The following is a 22,710-nucleotide window of genomic DNA, read 5'->3' as shown; positions in this document are numbered from 1 at the left end:
GTCATTGGATATTCTGCTTTAGAGGGAAGAGCGGTTTGGTGTTCCTTGAGGTCTTGTGTCCCACTAATGAACAGGCCCAGTCTTTCTTCTTAGATCAGGTTAGAAGGTACTAACACCGCTGTCAAGAGATAATGGGCTGCCAGTATATCAAGAATCGTATTCAGACCCAGGCTTCCAGGAGGGACTGCAGCTAATCTTTGTTGGCCTACCTAGGCATTAAATTGACATTAGTCATCTTTTATCTGTCATTGATCATGCATGGCAGAACATTTTTGTTATTGAAATAAACTCTGTATAAGAAGAAAGAAAAAACTGAATGTCAAATCTGGGTTCAGACCCTTTTGGCAGAATTCTCAGACTGCTGTACAAGATGAAGTCTTTTGAATGTCATTTTCCAGATTTGTCCTATTAATTATTTGATTCATCGTAGTTATTTTCTTTTGTGCATGTATGTATGGAAGGTTTCAGAAGTCAGACTTACAGATCGTGAAAATCTTTGTAAGAGATATAACGGAATGCGTTGTTGTCTAGACAGAAGACTGGACTCTGTAGTTCAAAATAAAAATATAATAGCTATGAAAATGAAATGCTGTGGATAAAGGATGCTTTTCAGACATACTGTAGGTAGAAATTACTTTGAGCAAATGATAGTGGTCCAGAAATCTTGCTGCTTCGCAGTGGCAGTTTCAGTGTGAGGTGTAGAAAAGTAATACAGATCAGTAAAATTCCTGACTCTCTGGTATTAAAGCTGTGCCTGCAGATTCAGTAAACTGCTGGCATGTTTCAAAAGTCAACAGGGTGCAGAATGTACATGGTGCTTTTGGCATTTTCAAAGTAAATAAGTCTGAAAGAAAATCCTGCATGTGCCAGTTACTATATATCCCAGGACCTCCCATAACAAGGACAAAGGCAAAGAAGCACAAACAAATTCTGGTTTTCTGTTCTCCTTAAAGCTGTTAACATACTGGGAAATCCTGGGCAGGAATGGAGAGTGGTTTAGGTAAAATATACCTCAATTGTCTCTCACAAAGAAGGAGAAATGATACAAAATAACACCATAGGACTCCAGCAGGGAAACTGCACATTGAAAAGATGTTCCTTCATCTAGTGATTATTCCACTCATTTTTTTTATCAGTTTTCACATCAGTATGCATTTGTTTAATTTCTGCATTTAGAACAGAAATTCTCAGTCAGCTGATCTAATAGGACAGGGTCAGAATATCCTCAGTTGTGTTCCATGTTTTGTATATTTAAAAAGTAAATCATTTCAGTATTTCTATTTATTTTATGCCCAAACATATCTGGACTGTAGTTAAAAAGATTCATTTCTATCCTTTGGCAGAAAATTAAAAGAATTGTTAATGAATTATACGTAATTTTCCTTGACAATAGGTTTCAGATGTTTTAAGCATCAATATAAAATAATCCAGTAGTTTTGAAAATAGGATCATTTGTTGCATTTTGTATACATTTCTATGGCTTATTGTTTGCTGTCATATGACATTACATATGTAAAGTTGTTATTGTTTTTACGTCAATTAGTAGAATAGCCTTAATCTTAATGGGTTAAGGAGATCTGTGTTACATGTGTTCTAAACTTGAAATGTTCTCACAAAGTCAGCCCAGTGAATTAATTTATGGACATCATCTAAACAAGAACAAGTGAATTTAGGAGAGAGAGCAGGAAACACTTTACACAAAGAGTGCGGAGTGTCTGGAATGATTGGCCGAGTCATGTTGCTAAAGGAAAACAGCAGAATATGATCTTAAGTTCCTGAAAGTTTCTAACAACCAAGCGATGGGCTGAATGGCCTCTTCTTATTAATAATCTTATGTTCCTGTGCTTCACATTTACAATTCATGCAGCATTCCAAAACTTTATCTGTTAAAAAGATGATATATTGCTTGTCTTTAGGCTTGCATGGCTAATACAGTAAGATGATAAACAGTACTGCACAGTCAAGAAAAAAGTGCACTGGTTTTATTTCAGGTTGCTCTAACTTAAAGAAAAGCAAAACTATTTTGACAATAAGTAATGTACTTGTTTTTTTCAGATAGAATTTCAAAATTGCAAATCTCAATTTAATCTTCTAACATCAGTCAAGGCCACTTTTAATTTATCGCGGAACCTATAATATTTGTCCTGTTGTCTTTGACTGGGGAGATCGGGGTCCCTGTGGTACACAAAGAGAAAGCCTGGCTGCTTGATTGTACCAGAGAAAGAAGAGAGAAGCTGTGTGTAAGCAGACAGGCTGTGGCGCTCCAGACCTTGACACTTGAAGGAAGACACTGTGGAGCGGACTTGCAAAAAGCATAAAACTGCAGTTTGGGAAGAGAAACTGAGCAGTAATGACTGGCAATGTGGTTAAGCCACCCAGGTTAGATCGGGGTCCAAAGACTCACTGACTGCACTTCATTAAAACCACTGCCTGTGGTCCATGTCTAACACCAGAATACACCCCGGGCAGAGCCCAGCTGTGATGACCAGCATCCTCGACACTCACACTGGCTTAATACTAGATTCCTGGAATTTCTTACATTTTTGTGGTGCACCTGCTAAAAGAAGCCTTTTGTAGGAAATGAAGGCTCACTTTAAGAAAAAATCTTCAGATGAAGACAAAGTTATAGTAAACATTACACATAAAGAGGAGAACTTTTTCCTCTGAAGTCTAAAACTACTTAACTGCTTAGGTGTAATGTAAATATTTGTTCTAAAGAAGGCAAGGTGCTAAAGGCTGTTAAACGATCTCCTCTCTATATGCAGACAGTGGTAAGCATGGGTGGATCTACACCAGTGAATGTAATATTTCAGACCTCTCAATCTCATCATACAGTTCTTGCTGTTCTGCTTTGTATAAAACTTTGTACCTAAAACTCATTCCAGCTCACTGGCATGGAATTGGGGTCCTGAAGTGGTGTCTTTGCAAAGGTTTTGAGTATTATCCATTTCTCCACTGTCAAAAGCGGCTTATTCCCGGTGAGGGCTGCAGCAACCCAGAGCCCATCCCAGAGCATATAGAGCTCTATATGGATGGGATGCCAATGCTCTGGGTGGGATGCCAGTTCACTGCAGGGCACACACAGACTTACCTGTACACAACCGTTACAGTACTTAAACTACACCTGTACTCTGTAGTACTGTCATAGTGAATAACTCCACAGTTAGTACATGGCTCAGCCATTTTTGTGGGGAGAGAAGTGCTACAAAAGGGAAGCAGATCACGCTAACATGAAGCTTTTAGAGTAAAGAGAGCGCCGTACTTGATTTGTTTGGGAGCGTGTCTCTTCTTGCGTTGCTCTGCATGCCTTTTTGTATTGTTTTCCATGATTTCTGTGAAACTGATTATAATCAAAGAATACCATGAGTACCTGCCATAGCCACCAGTATTTCCCAGTGTGGGAAAAACAGCAATTTGGGTGGCACAGTAGCACAGTGGTTTGCACTAGTGGTTTGCAGCGCTGGGACTCTAGGTTCAGATCTGACCCTGAGTTGCTGTCTGCATGGAGTTTGTATGTACTTCCTGTGTAAACGTGGGTTTCCTCCAGGTGCTGTGGTTTCCTCTCACACTCCAAAGACATAGTGGTAGATAATTGGCTTCTAGGAGAATTTGCCCTGCTGTGAATGTGTGCCTGTCTGTGATGGACTGGCATCCTATCCAGGGTGTATCCCATGTTGTACCGGTTGCCTGCCAAGACAGGTTCCATCTCTCGCGCAACCTTGAATTTGAAGCAGTTAGAAAATGAATGAATGAATGGATGGAATTTTTTTTTTTAATACCAAAACTGCAAATTTCGTAAACGCATTAATAAATAGTAGGGTACCATTGCATTAACCACTGTCTGTGAGACCTTTTTTTCTCATACAAAAACGAACAGTATTAACAAAACAAACCCCGAACTGGATAAGGCAGTTAAAAAATGGGTGGATGGAAAAACAGAAATTCTGGTTCCGGCAAAGTCTTGCCTGAAATATTTTTTGGGAAATGCTCAGAAATCAGTGATGCAATTTAGAATAGCTGAAGGGGGTACGGTTTGCAGACTTCAGATTTGTTTTCCATTCCAAAGGGGTGAGGTGTGAGCACAGCTTTGCTGCTCTGTCTATGTTCCAGCAAGCCTTGGAGAACAGTGGCCTGAGTGCCATACCAGTGCAGACCCATACCCAGAGCACTGCTGTGGTGAGCAGAACCCAGGGAGCCCCGTGCCAGGCCCAGGAGCCCATCTGCCCCCCTGCACCTGTCCAGCTCGACCCTACTAAGGAGCCCAGCGCAGACAAGGTTTTTCGGAAGGAAAAGAAGAGTGTTTACAAAAAACCCATGCAAATGCCAGGTGAGCTGTCCGTGAAACATTGCAGTATAGACGATCTCTACTTTGTTTTTTTTATTCCTCCAGGAAGACATTGTCTTCTAGTCCTTTCAGGCACCTGAACAACCTCGAGCAGGATCACCTGACCCTCACCACACCTCGGTTTGGGCAACAGGTCCCGTTTCTGCAGGACAGACAGAGTGAAGAAGTCGCTCCCTTTTGGGGCTTTTGCAGTATGTGAAGGGTCTCTGCCATACAGAACCAGTACTCTAACAGACATGATATTAAGAATATATATGCCTGTCTATGCATATAAACTGAAAAATAAAGTAGGCCTTTGTGGTTGCAAGTAAGAGAGGTGTTGAAGTTACTTGTCTTTCCAAAGATTTTGTATTTATTTTCCATGAAGAAAAGTGTACATCAACTGGGCCCCAGGGTTTCATCAGATATATTTATTATTATCAGTGCTGTCAAGAATGCCTTCTTGTTAACAGAGCTTCTCGCACTGCCTTATTAATAATGCAGTTTTGAGGACCTAGGTAGAATTAATAAGTCCACTGAGGTGTCTGATTCTCACTGCAGAGTGAATGAAAATCTGTAGCCTCTAGGATTTCATTAATCCACATTTCCCTGCAGTGCTGTCTTCTCAGTAAACAGAGAGGTGTATTAAAAAAAAAACACTGTGATTAAAATTAAATTCTGTTTGGAGGTTTTGTCACAGATTGCAGAATTAAAAGGTGTTAAGAAGAAGTGTTCAAAACAATTGAATTATAATTCTGTACAAAACTTTTGCCCTAAGGTAAACAATAATTATTGAATTCATGTAAAAATAATGTTATGCCTATTTGCAAAAGTTAGTTTATTTTGATCCATAAGACTCTACAAACTTTTAGCTGTTTTGAGAAAGTTATGTTTAGAAAAAGCCCCCTACAAGCTACATAAAAGTAATTAGTGACAGTATACTAGCATCTTACTTTGATAAATGCTACTAATTACTTACAATTAAGTGCTTCTGAAGGTCCTTTTTTCATAAACATAACTACCTGTTTTTTATTATTAATATTCATATTGCCTGATTACATTAAGTATTATTATTATTACATTTTAAGCAGCAATTCTTATTGTTAAGCTATTAGTCAGAGTAGCTGAGGAGGGATTTCAAGCAGTAATTCAAGCAGACTTACAAGTGTAAGTTTATTATAGAACATGTCCAATGAGGCTATACTAATTAATGTCCCTTTGTTTTAGTCCACATTAAGAAAATGAAATATATAATGACTTTAATTATATATATATATGTCATCATATTTAATAACTCTAAATATGTACCTTGATTTTTCTTTGTTTTTTGTTTTATAGCATGTTCTGATTCATGCAGGATTTCACAGTAGTCCTTTCTCACCTGTGTTTAAAGCAGTGTTTTCTCATAGTGCACCTAGTGACCCAGTTCCTCATGATAAAAGCATCCACTATTGGAGTTTGTAGCCCTGGTTTGTCAGATCTTTTTCTGTATAATAACTGTAATCTTTAGCAGTACAATGTGAGCAAAAATGTTGTTCTTTGGCCTCTCTGCTCGCAGACCTCAATGATGTCTTTACTGCTGTAGGTTCCATCCGGGAGGAGAATGGTATCCGGTGGCATGTGTGTCCCTACTGCTCCAAGGAGTTCAAGAAGCCCAGCGACTTGGTCCGCCACATCCGCATTCACACGCACGAGAAGCCCTTCAAGTGCAAGCAGTGCTTCCGCGCCTTCGCCGTGAAGAGCACGCTCACCGCGCACATGAAGACGCACACTGGCATCAAGGCCTTCAAGTGCCAGTACTGCATGAAGTGCTTCTCCACCTCCGGCAGCATGAAGGTGCACCTGCGGCTGCACACAGGTAAGAGAGCAACCCCACCCTTTCTTAATCAGCTCAGCCTGGCTGCTCTGCTAGAGCGTGAAGATACTCTGTGTTCGATGAGAGGAATGTCCTCTGTCTCACTGGCTCAGTCTAGCTGCTCTGCTATAACGTGAAGATATTCTGTACTCAGGTGAGAGGAATGTCCTCTGTCCCACTGGCTCAGTCCAGCTGCTCTGCTATAACGTGAAGATACTCTGTACTCAGGTGAGAGGAATGTCCTCTGCCTCAATGGCTCAATCCAGCTGCTCTGTTATAGCGTGAAGATACTCTGTACTCAGGTGAGATGGACATCCTAGTTGCTTATGTGAAATTGCTACCTGCTTCTCTTTATGACAACACAAAAGATGGGGCATTGTGGTCTAATGTTTCTTTAATTGTGTGTCTGTGCTTCATTTGTTCAGGTAAACTCAAATCCAGAAAAAGCTAAAAATCACATGCTTCCTTTTGTCACGTTAGTGGCATTATTCACAAGCAATAAAGTAAAAAAAGAAGGAAAATCTGAGCTCCATTTCATATGAACTTTCTTTTTGAGAGGATTATGACACACACTTTTGGAGTTCTACCTTCCTACATTTATTGCCATGATGGAAGACAGAAAAGAAAATTGCAAGTACAGGTTTTGGTGAGCAGGAAGCAGGCGTCGTGTGAAGAAAGGAGCAACCACAGTACACACCTCTGAAGTCTGTGTAATGCTGCTTTGTCGCTGGAGAAATATGATTAATAATAACTGCTGGTGGTGATAAATGAGGTAAAGAAATAATGAGAAAAATGTGTTTCCCTCTGGGAATGCACTTCAGGGGCTCCTTAGCAAAAGGTTGGGCAGTAATGGGATGTTGGCAGGAGCCTGGTGAGTGTGTGCCAGCACTGACTGTCTGCCTTCGCAAGCTGGGTGAACTCCAGTCCAGGTGAACACCAGAATCGTTCTGAAAAATTACCCCCCACAAATCGCTTCCAATAACCTTCTCTTCTAGTTCTGTTCATCACAGGTCCCAAAATATCCCCAAAAAAGAATCAATTTTCTTGTTCATCTTGGATATTGTTTGGATTGTAGTCCCTTTTATTGCACTTACTTTTATTTATTCCTTACTAAGGAATTTTTGGTTCCTCTCCTCTGTTGTCTTCTGGTCTTCTGTTCTGTATTCACAAAACATATGGTTACTTGCATTGTGAAGCCCCTTGTTGTGAAAGGCGCTATATAAAAATACATTGAATTGAATTGACTCAGGTATCACCTGTCCCTCATGTTGATGCTATTAATTGTACCAACCCTAACTGAAAACACTGAAGAAGACCTTTGGCGTTGCCTCGTGTGAAATTCTAGGTATGCGCCTCACTGGAAAAACTCGTGAAATTCTGTAAATGTCTTTTGATTTGCCCTGGGACTCTAGGACTAATATTTTCTTTACCACGTTTCCACAACACCCCCAGAACGCTTCACCAGAACTATATTGAACCAGTGTCCTTTCATCTTCTATGTCCTTTGTGATGGTTTCCTTTTATACCATAGTGCTCTCCACTGTCCACAAGCGTTGGCTCATAAAGAAAAAAAAATTAGTTTAGCACAGGGGCTCGTAACCCTGAGCCTGGTGACCCCCAAACATCTTTTGGTTTTTGTTCCAGCCGAGCCCTCAGTTATATGATTGAAACCATAATTAACATTTTCTGCTCTTAAAACATGTCGAGTTTGAAGTAACTTCAAATTTCCAGCTTTCAAATGAAACAAAGTTAGTTCAGTGAAGGTTACAAAGTTAGTTTCGTTAGTTGTTTGGGGCGGAGCGGCAGCCCTGTGGCTAAGGATCTGCGCCTGTGGCTGGAGGGTTGCCGGTTGTAATCCCACGGCCGGCAGAGGAATCCTACTCCGTTGGGCCCCTGAGCAAGGCCCTTAACCCCAACTGCTCCAGGGGCGCCGTACAATGGCAGACTCTGCGCTCTGACCCCAGGCTCTCTCCCTGTCTGTGTCTCATGGAGAGCAAGCTGGGGTATGTGAAAAGATAATTCTTAATGCGAGAAATTGTATATGGTCAATAAAATGATCTTATCTTAGTTTAGTTTAGCTACTTCAGTTAAGTAAAGAGCTGGGCTGGAAATAAAGCTAAGCAGGTGTGGAGGTTCCCTGGAGCCATTATTGGGAAACCCAGATTGAACAGATGGCTACTGTGGAAGCCTAAAACCTAACTGCTGCTAAAAAAACAGAGAAGACAAGATTCAGAAAGAGATTATTACTACAATTATCACCTAAACTGTGTCAGATATTTAGATATTATTTCTAAATATACCAAATACTAAGAATTAACTTATCAGAAAGCAACATGTACCAGTGCCAGAAAAGAAAATGGAAACTAACAGAAGATGCAGTTATTCGGTTTTATCTTTTTTCTCTCTTGAGATTAATGAGTAATTTTTATGGTTTCGATGCTATGTCTCTCATATTGGCGTGCTTACTGTACATAGTTTTATGTAAGGGCATTTCATTTCTATATGAACATACTGTATAAGTACCCATGCGTGGATAAAGGTATTTTTGAAATTTTGTATCTACATGCAAAATCAGATTAATGGAATATTTTTATTTTTTAAACAGCGGTTAATATGTATAAACTCTTATGGTTTTTTTACATTATTTGGTGTCGTTTATTGTTTCATGACCCTTTCCTAAAATTAAACGAAATTATACGACATTGAAATGGGCATTTGAAACATTTCACAATTTCAGGTTAAGAAATTTGACAATTTGACTTAGCTATCATTTTTAGATTCTAAGTTACCTACACATAGCTAATTTCGGCACTCATGATATTCTGCAAATACCAGTAATTAAAAAAAACTCGAATTATTTGCATAATCACCTAAACATTGCTGTAGAGAAGAGATTGAAAATGTTAAGCTTTTGATATATCAGTGTTCACAGAACATAATTTTCCTTTCAGGGTTTTAAAGAAGTGTGTAATTGCCATCCACATTTTGGAAAGGATTAAGACATCTGTATGAAGGATAATGCAAATGTAAAACTTAATCATCTTTAATGCAAGGAGTTTACAGTACTCAACTAAGGAATCATCTTCTAGCTTAATTTTGGTGATTCATAATTACACTTTAGAAATCGTTACTTTCCAACTCAGAAACAGCACAGGAATACAGAAAAACTTTTTTAAAACTTATATATTTTTTTCTTTGTTTTTGAATTGTTGCCATTATGCATGTTGCCGTTTGTTCGTCTGAGTCATGCAAGTATCTGACAGTGCAATCACTCTTTTGACATCAGTGTAATTAGTACTTTTTTACCAATCAAATTAGCTCCTTAGTTAAAAAGGTGCTTCCAGTAGTTTCCAGTGATTGCTTTGGTGATTGTCGAGCCTGTTTTTTTTATTAGACCGCAGAATAGGATGTTCATGTTTACTAACTGCTTTCCATGACATGCTGTTCAAAATAAAGATACAAATGATATTTTTTTTACTTGTTTGGGGTGGGTTGGAATGGCTTTGTGGTGCAGTGGTCAGCATTGCTGCCTTACAGCACTGGGGCCCTGATTTCAGTTCTGGGGTACCTTCCGTGTGGAGTTAGTACGTTCTCCCTGGGGTTATGTGGCTTTCATCCAGGTCCTCTGGTTGCCTCCTACAGTCCGAAGACATACTGATAGGTTAATTGACTTCTGGGAAAATTGGCCCTCCTGTGAGTGTGTGCATGTCTGTTGCATGTGTGTGCCCTGTGATGAACTGGAATATCCTGCCTTGTGCCTGTTGCTTGCCAGGATAGACTCCAGCTCCCCCACAAACCTGTATTGGATAAAGCAATTGAAAAATGGATGGGTGTTTGTGGGAGATGGCTTGGTGTTTATATATTGATACTTGTTCTTTTTACTTCCAAAAGTATTAACACAGAAAACAACAGTAAAAAAGTGGTTCTGTTGAAAAATGGAAAAAAAAAACAAATGAATTCTTCACTCTTGCAAAGATCAAAAGTCCAGACTTGATTGTCCCTCTGTCAGCTACAATTTCCTATTTGTAGACATTTTTGGGGGGTAAAGTGCTGAGCTGCATATAGTGCTGATGTGTACATTGGAGTAAATAATAATCTGCAAACAGTACAAAACCAGAAAAACAGGACTGAGTTTAACAGGTACATTATCTGACCCCCTGGGTAACTGCTTCCTTTATCCTTGGGAGTTTGCCACAAATATTGTGATAAAGCCAACAACGTAAACTCATTTCATTCATGATTGAATTGAAGGTTTATCAGTTTCTTTTTTGGTCTGTCTTCATGAGGTGAAATAGATAACACAGTTGATTTATTGTTTGGCTCTATATCAGCAGAAATATACTTCATCAGAAATCTACTCCATGATACCTCAGCTGTCTGCCTGCTTTGTAAAATGTGTGCTTTTCCATCTGTGCTTTTCTCACTTAAGTGACTTGACTAGCTAAACTTTTATTAATGTGAAAGGAAGCAGGTATATTTTTTTTGTTTGAGCTATTGTGTACTCCCATAATGCTTGACAACTCACCAGAGATGGTGAATGACAAGATTAATGCCCCTTTGATACAATGGACACCAGTCTGATGCTGCCAGCTTATCTTTGTGGTCTCTGGTCGTGACCCTGGCACATGGATTCACACTCACCTCTCTCTTGAAGGCAAGTCCTTCAAGTGTAGCTGGATGCTTCACAACACGAGCAATCAGAAGCTCTGAGCCTCCTTTTTCCCTTGGCAGGTAGTTGATGGGAGGGGGCTGGGCTCGAAGAATGCAACACCACAAGTCCCCGCATTGCAGGGCCACAAAAAGATGTGGGCGCTCTTTGAGCGATCCATTCATCAAGGTTCTGCCGCAGTCTCTCTTTCCCTTTGAACCTTAAATTAAGAGTTGCGATTGATGACGCGGCTTGACTGGATGTTGAAATTGCACTAAACTTGTTTCAGGACTGGAGGCTTCAGATCATCGGTGCATGGTAATTTATCACCTGCATAAAGATCCAAGCCAAGTGCTTCGTCTGCCAATGGAGAAAAAGTACCTTTATGTGTCATTTTGTGCTTTGGTTCCTGTAGAATAGAATGTGGCACTGAGCGAAAGTGTTCCCCAGATGAAGCTGGAATTGTGCACTAATTGATTCATCAAGAATTGTTTGTATGAGTCTCAGAGATATTTTATCACTAACATGTGAAGTGAGTGCAATTGACACATTATACAAAGTCGGGGTACTAAGACCAGCATAAACGTTTCAGCAGCATCCATGTTAAAGAAACGTACATCTTAATGGATTCATGTTAAATGTATCAGGGGGCACATTGTAAACCTGAACAGTTTCTCCTGTATTTCCATGACTCATATTCACAGTAAATTAGTTAATAATATGACAACATTTAGTATTTTTAGGCATTTAATTAAAATGCACAGGGTTTTTGGAGTTGACTATGTTAATCCCAAACGTAGCTGCTAATTGCTTTTTTTCCCCCTAGTTTGTGAATACATAACAAGGGGATTTTCACACTATAATTCTACTGGTGATTACTATTGATTTTGGGATTGTGGGTTGTTGTGTATTCCATTTTTCTGAAGCCATACAAATTCTAAATTACTGCTGATTGATGATTGGTGACTATTGGACATTTGCATGGGAATTTTATTTGTTTTGCTTTTTTGTTGTGTCAATTATAGTTTTCAATATAGGAATTAATGTGCCTCTGTATAAAGATGGGGGGAAAAAAGCTGTCCCCTTGTTGTCCAGGTTGCATTTCCAAGTGGATAGAAAACAAGCATTCATTTTGCATTTGTTTGACACTTTGAATTCTTTGAAGGTGTGCGGCCGTTTCCCTGTCCCCACTGTGAAAAGATCTTCCGTACATCCGGACACAGGAAGACTCACATTGCCTCCCACTTCAAGAGCATGCAGATGAAGAAGCAGAAATACCCCCGTAAGCCCCAGAAGATCCGGGTGGTGAAGAACAGCCTTCCTCTGCCAGACATTCCTCTTCAGGAGCCCATCCTCATCACTGACCTAGGTAAGGGGCAGAGCGAACTATTCTTCTGAGGGTCTGCTTGTGTGTCATTGTGCGCAGTATATTATATATCAACAGCAATAGCATAGATTACTTATTTTACATGAAGTGAAACTACTTTCTCTGTGTTTGTATTTTAAATCATGAGCAGGGTTTCATGTGTTCAGGCACTAAAGTTCAAACGCATGAAGTGTACCATAAAGAAGCAACGTCAGATTACAGAGTCTCTGTAACGGTCACTGAGAGCTGTGAAGAACTCAGATGGTGGATCTGCACTGATTTGTCCAGCTGATTTTATACTTGGGGTGGTGAATAATGAGCATGCACAGTGCCATGTGCAACCTATTGCTAAGTACCTAAGATCAAACGGCGAAATATAGAATTGGAATTCACCAATGTCAAAGACATTCAAGTCAGATCATTTGGTTGGAGGTTTAAGATGATAGATAAGTCACGATTTTCTAGCAATAAAGCTGTGGAGTTAGCTGCACTGTCAACTGATAAAGGGAGAATTAGTATAATTTCATTCAATAATTCCTAAACATTAGAAAACAGAGAGTCAACAGAGCTTCGCTTCAGAAAAATTGTGATCATTGCTGCTCAACCTCTGGCATTCTGTCACAAAACGATAGCAGTGTATGCCTTTTTTTAAATCTTTTTCAGTGGGCATCAAGTCAGGGACCTGGTGAAATCAGCACTTGATTTTCAAAAGCTGTTGGCCTTCTTTTGAAACCAGTGTTCTGTTGCTCTTCCTGAGGGTATTACAGGATGAATATGACAGGCATACCGAGGCTTCATTAAAATGAAGACATGTGCTTGCTTTAAGCGGTCCTGTAGAGCACACAATGACAAGGATACTCTGAAGTTCCTGAAAGTATTCCTGGCTGTGCATTTTATCATTTACAGGCATGAAATGCCACGAAAAAATGGAAATTAACAGAGCATTCAATCTGCCTCTGGAAAGCAGGCAAAAAATACTCCGCTTTCTAGGTTTGTAGAAACAGAACAAGGGTGACCCCACTACCATCCACACAGTGGGCAAAAATCTGGAACCTCAGTGCTCTAGAATGTCAAATGTCAATGCTCTATCTCAGCCACCCCAAAACATATTAGTCCCTCCTTAGCCTCACACTCTTGCGTCTACCCTGTGGTCCATCTTGATCATTAGTTATAGTCAGTAAAAAGAAATACATCCAGAGTGAAAAGTTTACAAGCTAGAAATATTGGCAAAAACTGCAGACTGCTGATTGTGTGTCAGGAGAGCAGACAGAGGGCTCCATGTTGCCCAGAAAGTTATGTTTTGAAGCAAATGTATATCTTTAAACTGTTATTAGAATCAAGATGTAGCAGGTGTTTTCCACTGCTTGAGTGAGCTCATTATTTTCGATTTGATCATTTACATAAGCCTGACAAATTTAAGCTGATAAAGATGTGTTTCAAATCACATTTTTATTAACAAAGTAGAAGAGCAACATGATGGATAACTGTGAATTTCATACCGTAGTTAAACGTTCCCAAGCTGAAAAGCTGTAACCCTTGAGGAAATGTTAAAAAGATGCTTTTCAGCAACACCAGCATCAATAATAAATGCACTGAAGTTCAAAACATCCCCAGGAACCAGTAAAACACCCAGACCTGCACTTTGTTAGATGTTTAGAAGTGAAGTCATTTGTGCCTTCAATGAGTCATGGCTCACCTTCTTGTCAGAGCTAGTTCTCATTAAGGGCTTTGTTTTCCTTTTCACTGAGCTGGTGTTTTAGTGTTTTTTTTTATCTGTGTACACACAACATAAAAATACACTTGTTTTATTTTTTTGTTTTTGCTCTGCAGTTTCAAAAGACAAAGAAAGAGCTCTCTCAGTTGCTGTCTCTCTGTTTCTCCATAGGTCTTATACAGAGCCAGAACCCTCGCAATAGCCTCTCGTTACAACAGTATTTAGACATCATTGAAAGCGACCGGCCTTATAAGTGTCACTTTTGCAGCAAAGCGTACAAGAAATCTAGCCATCTTAAACAACACGTCAGGTAAGGCGTCCATGTGATGAGACAACAGTCCAAAAAACAACCAAATCCTCCCCTAACTATCTCTATTTCGTGAGATGAAGCCAAAGGTAGGCTTTGGTAGGCAAAGAACAGTTACATTCCCTTTAGTCAACTGGATACATACACCAGGTGTTCCCAATGCTGGTCCAAAGGACCCCCACACCTGATGGTTTTTGTTCCACCTGAGCGCTCAGTTAAATAACCCATTCATTAATAGACCTAATAATAAGTTTAATTTGAACTCTTTAATTGTTTTCAGAGGAAGTCAGAGGAGCTTGCCCTTTAATTGCATTTCATAAATAACTTAAAATCTCCAGCCTTTGAGTAGAAAAATAAAACTTGCAACCAGACCAATTAATTGGTTTAGTCAGCTGCAATGAAGACCAGCAGGTGTGTGGTTCCCAAGGATGAGGACTGTTAACACCTGAGCTGCATACTTACATATGTAAAAATTAAAACAGTGGTTCACACTGTGCATCATGTTTTAACAATATATTAAATTCAACAGTGCTGTGTCGTGTGAACCTTCTTACTGTGCACGCCAGTGTGATCTTGCATCAAGGTGCATTGCTCTCAGCCAGTGAGTGGTGTCTGGAATCTGTGATACACAGATAAATCTGAGAAGCTATTTTTAGTAATTGATTGCTTATAAGTACTTCCAGCATGTGTGCCTGATGCTCATCCACCCTAAGCTTTCCCATCTCTGGATATATGCCCATTTCAAACAAAATTGGAAAATGTGCTATTTCTTAAAGGTCAAATCTAAATCTAGATGTGTGAAAGATTACATTTTAGTCTTTAAGAGTACTGTGGTGTGTCTCTCCGATCCTAAATAATCCCTTTTCTAAGAAACTGTTGTCACAAGTACATCTAAAGGACAGGGACACAAACACTTACAGATACATAAAGCACTGTCTTCCTTCTTTCTGTTTCATAACAGTACAACAAGAGTAAAAAAAAATACCAGACCTTCTACAGAAGGCTTTCTCGTTTCATAGCTTGGGGGAATGAATGCTACAATAAAAAAACTCAAAAAGAAAAGGCAGACGTTTGATTCATTGCTCAAAGGCACTGTTATTAACTGTTAACAATAGTGAAAAGAAACATGTCTTGGTGCCTGATGGGAAGACTACAATCTTTAAAGTGGCACAGAGGGCCAGCAGCAAACCTTCCGTTTTGTGGTTTCTTCTGGTTTCGTTCCAGATCGCACACAGGAGAACGGCCATACAAGTGCCTGCAGTGCAGTAAAGGGTTTGCCTCCTCTGGTGTTCTCAAGGCCCACATCCGCACACACTCCGGACTGAAGGCCTACAAGTGCTTGATCTGTGACAGCACCTTCACCACCAGTGGCAGCCTGAGGCGCCACATGACGACCCACAGTGACCTCCGACCCTACATGTGCCCTTACTGCCAGAAGACATTTAAGTCCTCTCCAAACTGCAGGAAGCATATGAAAACTCATAGGTTGGTACTCCCAACACCTCTGCTAGGCAGTCTTGGTTTGGTTCCTGTAATGGCATGTGAAATATAAGATCATTGATGGTTCTGGGTTTCTTTATATTTTGCATTTAATTTAAAGTGTTATGAGCGGCAAGGTGAAGTAGTTGTTAGCATTGTCGCCTCTCAGAGCTGGGGCCCTGGGTTCAATGCCAGACCTGGGGTCCAAAAACATACTGGGAGGTCAATTGTCTTCAGGGAAAATTGACTCTGTTGTGCTTACCTGTATTTGTCTGCCCTGCTGTGGACTGGCATCTCATCCAGGGTGTACCCTGCCTTGTGCCCATTGCGTGCCGCGATAGCTTCTTCGCAACCCTGAATTGGAAGAAACAGTTAGAAAATAGGTGGAAGGATTAGAGTGTTACTGAGTGAGCTTGGGTGACTGTCACGATGTGGTTATGGTAGCATAAAATACATTATTAGTAGTTTTCCTGTACATTTTATTAGTGACAGTGTGCTCATTTCTCTTGAGATGGTATTGAATTGCATGCTCTAGAACATTAATATGTCTTTATAATGTCAATTAGTTGTTAATTTCACTAGAAAAGCATTTTGAATATTTATGTGAATAGACTCTGTAAAAGTGATATCTAAAGTCCATCTCTTACTCCACTTATCTAATTGATTATGATAGCTGAAGAAGAACTTTAAATGTTTGTCTTCACTTGTTTCACCTTTTTTTACACTATCACTGTCTTCTTTTTTTCGATATTGGCACCACCTTTAATACCTTCCTAATTAATTAATAAAAACCCCAGTTGTTCATCACCTGCAAACCTTGCTCCAGCACAGGGAGGATAAAGCAAATGCATTATGTTCTTCAAATCAAGTGCTTTTCAGAACTGTTGGCCATGTCCCAAAATGCCTAAAGGCAGGACTAACTGTAGCCTGATCTGATTTAAAACCTTTTTAGTAAAAACATATACTTCAGTTTATTTTGGAAGCTTCCTTTACACCAAGTGTTTTTAGACCTTGAGTTTCCAGGTTTCATTAAAAATGCGATCTCAGCTAATTCACTGACACTGGAATTTGTATTTTGTTCTTCACATGAAAACTACTAAAGAAATCTTGTTAAGCACACAGTTCCTTAAGCTTAAGTGTTTGTTGGCTGGATCCAAGAGCTGAAACAACAAGCAGGAGAGACAATCTTTCCAGGAACTGGGCCAATAACCTTGGCTTGAGATTGTAGTGTCATTACCCTGCATTTTAAGGTTTTTTTTAATATCTCTCTATTAACCATTTTAACAATTACTTGCTTCTGCTGGCTAGCATTACAGGTGGCTTTCATTATCTAGTCTACTAGAAGAGACTGTTGGCCATTAAGCACACAGTAAAATTTTTGTATCTCACTCAAAAGAAAATGAGATAATACCTGTGTTCTGGAAAGCGACACTATCTCTAGACTTAAATTCTAGCTCAGCTCTTAATGACTTAAAACAGCTCATTATCAGTTTAATTGGGCTTCAACATTCAGGGCGTATCCCGTCTCGTGACCATTGCTTGCTGGGATAGGCTCCAGCTCCCCTGTAACATTTACTTGAATGAGGTAGTTAGAAAATGGATGGATGGAATTTACACATGGTTATTGGCCGTTCAGGTCCTGGTGCTTTAAAAAAGACCTAGAAAGTGGAACAGGAGTGGACACCTCTGCGCTAAGGGATTGAGAAACTGGTGGTGGGCTGTTTCCGTGGCGTTTGACTGGCCATGTGCTGTGGTCTCTGCCCTAAGATACGAGTTGGCTCAGCAGCTCCAGCAGCCACAGCAACCACCGCCGCCGCCCTCTCTGGATGACCCCATGGCCCCGCCGGCCGTCAGTGCGGAGATTCAGGTGGAGATCGAGGGGGATGAGCTGCAGCAGGCCGCCGCTGTGGGCTCCGAGCAGGAGAACATGCTGGGGCTCAGCCAGCCCCAGGTAGCTGGCCCCCAGCAGACTGGGCTGGAGCAGCAGCTGAGCGACCAACCGCTGGTGCAGGATGAAGGTAGATACCTGAGGGACTATTTCTGTATCTTTCCGACTCTTTAAGATAAGAGTTCATTTGATGGGTAGGATATGGCCACAAAAAGCAAAAAAACCACAAAAAACTAAGGTTGCTGCTGGAAGAGGTGTTAGTGGGGCCAGCGGGGGGCGCTCACCCTGCGGTCCATGTGGGTCCTAATGCCCCAGTATAGTGACGGGGACACTATACTGTAAACAGGCGCCGTCCTTCGGATGAGACGTAAAACCGAGGTCCTGACTCTCTGTGGTCATTAAAAATCCCAGGGCGCTTCTCGAAAAGAGTAGGGGTGTAACCCCGGTGTCCTGGCCAAATTTCCAATTGGCCCTTACTAATCATGGCCTCCTAATAATCCCCCTCTATGAATTGGCTACATTACTCTGCTCTCCTCCCCACTGATAGCTGATGTGTGGTGAGCGTTCTGGCGCACTATGGCTGCCGTCGCATCATCCAGGTGGATGCTGCACATTGGTGGTGGTGGAGGGGAGTCCCCATTACCTGTAAAGCGCTTTGAGTGGAGTATCCAGAAAAGCGCTATATAAGTGTAAGCAATTATTATTATTATTAAAAACAAAAAATATTAAATCATACTACGTTGTTATACAGTATAATGCATCTTACCATTGGCTGGGTAGCTTAGCGTGTGTGGGGAATGCTGTAGAGTTTTGTCCATCCAGAAATTGGGCAATAACAAAGCTGATACATTCGTATTTTTTATGAAGTATTATGAGTATTTTGACTGTGCATAATGCAAGACTCTCAAGATAATGACAGCACTTGCAATAACAAGTAAGAATTGTTACTTGCAGTGAGCAAACAAAAACAGTGCTAAGCAGTGTTGTTTTTAGAGTTATAATTTAATTTTTGCGAAAGGTCCTTAAACCCATACCCACTAAACCAGGGGAGTCCAGTATTTGCCCTAGAGAGCCGATGTGTCTTGGGGATTTCACTGCAGTTCCAAGCTCAGCAAGCTTAATCAGCTAGTTACTGGATTGATTTGACCAAGTTAACAGCTTCTGAATTTTCAGCTGCTGCTTTAAAGAGATCTGGAAAACCTGCAGACATACTGGAACTGCAAGATCAGTGTTGAAAAGATCTGTACTAAATGATTTCAAAGCTTTACCTTGAGCATTAAAATAACACTACAGCTTCTAAGAAGCTCCCAGACATGTCTGCTCTCTTATATTCCAGTTCATACATTCAGGCTTGAACAGGCTTTTAACTGTAGAGGGAGAAAAGGAAGGAGTAGTAAGAGAGTGCTATAAAGATATTCGGATAAATAAAATATCTTGTACATGTTGGTACAAATGTTCTTTGATGTTCTAGTGTTCATCTGCTAATATAAATAGAAAAACAGCATTTTTGGAAATCCTCAGAGGTGAAATTTGCTGCTCATTTGAAAAAAATATTGTGCAAATGTAAATTGAGTGAATTTTCTGAGTTTTAATTATTTATGAAAAGGAGTGATGGACTGTTTCTTTTGTTTAAACTGAATTTAATAAGGGTAGACATAAAGTGGAAAGAATTTCAACCTGCAGCAGAACAGTTTGTAAACTTGTGAGTTTTATTACAGTTATTATATGGTTCTGAGGGCTCTTTTGTTAGAGAAATAGCACAAAGGATAGTTCTGGGCAAGAATGATGACATAATGGTCCATATGATTATATAATTATATTGCTAGAAGCAAGCCTGGACCTTATTGTAATTAACAACCCGGCACTCACAGTACTTTTAATTAGTTTTCTGTGACCCAATTTCCACCAGATGATGCGTCTGCAGCCACATAGTATTTTTGCAGCAACGTAGGAAGTTTTTATCTGTAGAGAGCCTCTCTCTATTTCTGAGCTTATTTAATGTATAAATGCACAGAATTCAAAACCTGAGAGAGTGCCACTGTTATTTGGGTTGTTTTTAACTGGGATTTAGCAGTAGTTCCCAATCCTGAAGCTGGAGGATCTCCGTGTCTCCTGATTTGTGTTCCAACTGAGCTGTTAATCATAGAAGCTTATTGATCCCTTTCATTAAGCTTCTTTCTTCATTAGACTTTTTCGGCTTGTTTTTGGTTTAAAAAACTCACAGGTGTGCTATTGAGGAGAAATTTCACGAACTGAGCTTCTTTCGTTGACTCCTCAACCTGCTTATAAAAAGATTTCTTTATTTCTCTCTGTCAATAGGTACAATTAATGACACCGAGATATGGTTAGGAATGGTTCTGTCTCAAATGCTCGCACCGAAAAAGGACACTCTGTGCTCTGAAGGGATCTAATTACTTACATTCCACACCTGATTGAGAGAATTTGTGAAAAGAACACAAATTGGCTAAATGTCAGTAATCAATAACCACATTCAAGTTCTTATAAACCTGAATGATGTCTTAATCAGCTGGAGGTCTGTCTATGGCTTGAAATGCTGTATCTCATGTGACCTATGATACAGCATTTCAAGCCATACTGGGTCTGGTAATGGGAATGGTTTCAAACCTTGGGGTCTTAGTTTATTTTAGCTAACCATCCTTCAGGATCAGGGTTGGGAATCAATGCTGTATCTGTATGTGCAGAGAGATTTGAATCTCACCAGTCAGCATCTTCAGGGCTTACTGGATGTTCTGTAAAAGAGAGGTCAGGTTTTATTAAACATTTCTTTGCTTGGCTGTGTTACGAATATCTGAGCTGAGCAGTTTGAACTCCCTACAGCTGAAGTATAAAAAAAGCTTGAATGGGGAGACCTACATGCAGCCCCGAATTTAATACTATGGTTTGCTAGTTAATTGTTTGCCTCAAGATGTGGTATAATTAAAATAAAGAGAATCTGGCCTAAATTTCATGGTTAGATTTTCCAGGCAGAGTAGTGCTAAGGTGGCATTTTCTAAAGGGAAAACATTAAGTTCTATTGCTTATATAGTTTGTTTACAAAATACCTTCTGCAGGTGATTGCTTATTAATGTGCAGGAAAAGACAGTAGTCTCTTCTCTAGCTTGTTATGACTGGGACGGGACAAGTGGATGTAACATTACAAACCTCTCTTGGCAAGATATCATATTTTTGTGCAGAAGTGTAGATTCAGACAGTTCACTTGCAGGTAGTTAATTGCATATACCTGTAGGTTGGTTCCTGCTTTGTTTTACCTGATACTAAAAATGGTCAAGGAATATGCTGATATTAATAGTGAGTTTCAGTGTTTCATGCAGAGAAAGCTTTTCCTGCTACAGGATCTGTCTGTCTTCTGCTAATTAAAGGTCATTGTGTTTGGTTGAAAATTGATTATTCATCTAAAGGTCTCTTGAGTGATAATCGTCCTTCTAATAAAACAAAGAGGCAGAAAAGGAAAATTAAGCAATGCTCTGGGGGTTTACATGCACTTGAAAATCACCTACACAATGAAGATTTTCATGTTGAGTCTTCTTGCAAAAGCAGAAGTGAAGCATTTAGACGTACAGTATGTCAGATGTACTCTTCATATAAACTATAATATCAGATGTACATTTAAATATTCTCTCTCATTTATTCATATTGAGTTGTTCTTCCTGAAACAGAGCTGTGTAGCTGCATATTTCCTGGAACAGATGACCAAAGCCTTTAGAGAGAATGGGTAGAGATTTCTAACAGAACCCGCCTTGCTGTGGGTTCTTTGTAATGCTTAAGGAGGCTGCTGAAATGTACTTTTCTGTCAAAACATGTTAGTCATTAATTACCAAAAAAACAATGGCAAAAAATTCCAAACTATTTCAAGTAAATAATCTACATCATTAATCTTTTTAAAATTCTGCCAGGGCAAAAAACTAATTTGCATCCTGTTTAATGCGATATTGTTTTTTTTAATTCAAGCAAAGCAAGTGTGTCTGACCCAAAAGCCCAGTTTGATGTACTGTGGGGGCTCAGAAAATCCATAAGCTGTTATTAGGTCAGAATATGCTTCAAGCAGTGGGTGATTATTAAATATTGCAATTCCTCAGTATGAGGTTAAACTGTATACTGTATTTTATGCTAACATATGCTCTGGTGTGTATCTCTTTGCTGTATTAAACAATGACAGTGACAGTTCTCTTGAAGACACTACATTAGAGAGCAATAAATAGGCAGAAAGCATTTGGAAACAATATCATTTGATAACCCAGGTGGAGAAGCAATATCTTTCCTTAATTCATATAGCAAGGTATTGTGATGGGTGTGACATCACATGGCACATTGAAATGTCAGTACAATGTAATGTACAGTGTTTTACTATGATGGATGACATTACAATCTCTGTTTGTTTCTTTGGGCCCTCTGACAACTAAGAAACAGTTATTTTTCCTGTAATAACTCCATAGCTGATGAACAGAGAACAAATATTGCAGTACTGCGATATACTGTATGATTAATTGGGAAAATTCTAGGACAGCTAGGAGGGGCATAAAGGTGTAGCTGATTAATAAATTTGAATGTTTTTTTCCAAATGTAAATGTTTTTTCCAGTCATTATAGTGGTACTTAAAATAAAAATAGAATCAATGTCTGTTTTTTTACTAAGCGATTGGTGTGTTTGTTGCTCTGTATAGGACATTGTTAACATTTTTTTTCTGTCGTCCACTGAGTAGATACCTTTGTGACAACCCAGCATGCTCTACCTCAGAATATCAGCCAGTTTGAACCGCAGGCCATAACCCAGCAAGCCTTTGACCAGCAGGCACTAACCCAAGGTAACAATCATGTTCAGTTGCGTAGCACAGCTACTATACTTGGCTTTGCTTAAATTTTCATTTGTGTGTATATTTCTTCTCCTAGATATAGTCCAACCACATATGACCAGCTTTTGGAAGTCAGTCCTCAAGGATGTCTTTATTGTATCTTAAGATTTTATATCTTGGCATATTTGTACTGTCACACATCTTGACACGTTTGTTATGGCTCCTTACAACCTCTCTTACAACTGTTTTCAGTAAGATTAGTAAAATATATTGCAAATTACTTTTTACCCTCTCTATCCCAATTAATTAATTTATAAAT

General features: G+C 39.7%; 1 protein-coding gene across 2 annotated transcripts in view; it reads left to right on the top strand.

Moving 5' to 3' along the window:
• The window catches only part of znf236 (zinc finger protein 236), a 96,473-nt gene that overhangs the window by 27,314 nt on the left and 46,449 nt on the right, over positions 1-22,710 (top strand). For both annotated transcript variants that reach the window (XM_088601280.1, XM_088601278.1), the window contains exons 9-15: positions 4,111-4,327; positions 5,910-6,182; positions 11,993-12,196; positions 14,079-14,217; positions 15,439-15,699; positions 17,461-17,711; positions 22,302-22,403. In XM_088601280.1, the coding sequence (XP_088457406.1) occupies positions 4,111-4,327; positions 5,910-6,182; positions 11,993-12,196; positions 14,079-14,217; positions 15,439-15,699; positions 17,461-17,711; positions 22,302-22,403 (1,447 nt within the window). The remainder of the gene's footprint in view (positions 1-4,110; positions 4,328-5,909; positions 6,183-11,992; positions 12,197-14,078; positions 14,218-15,438; positions 15,700-17,460; positions 17,712-22,301; positions 22,404-22,710) is intronic.

This window comes from Lepisosteus platostomus, chromosome 12 (assembly GCF_059453375.1).
Source record: "Lepisosteus platostomus isolate fLepPlt1 chromosome 12, fLepPlt1.hap1, whole genome shotgun sequence".
Lineage (NCBI taxonomy): Eukaryota > Metazoa > Chordata > Actinopteri > Semionotiformes > Lepisosteidae > Lepisosteus > Lepisosteus platostomus.
This window is presented reverse-complemented; position numbering and strand designations above follow the sequence as displayed.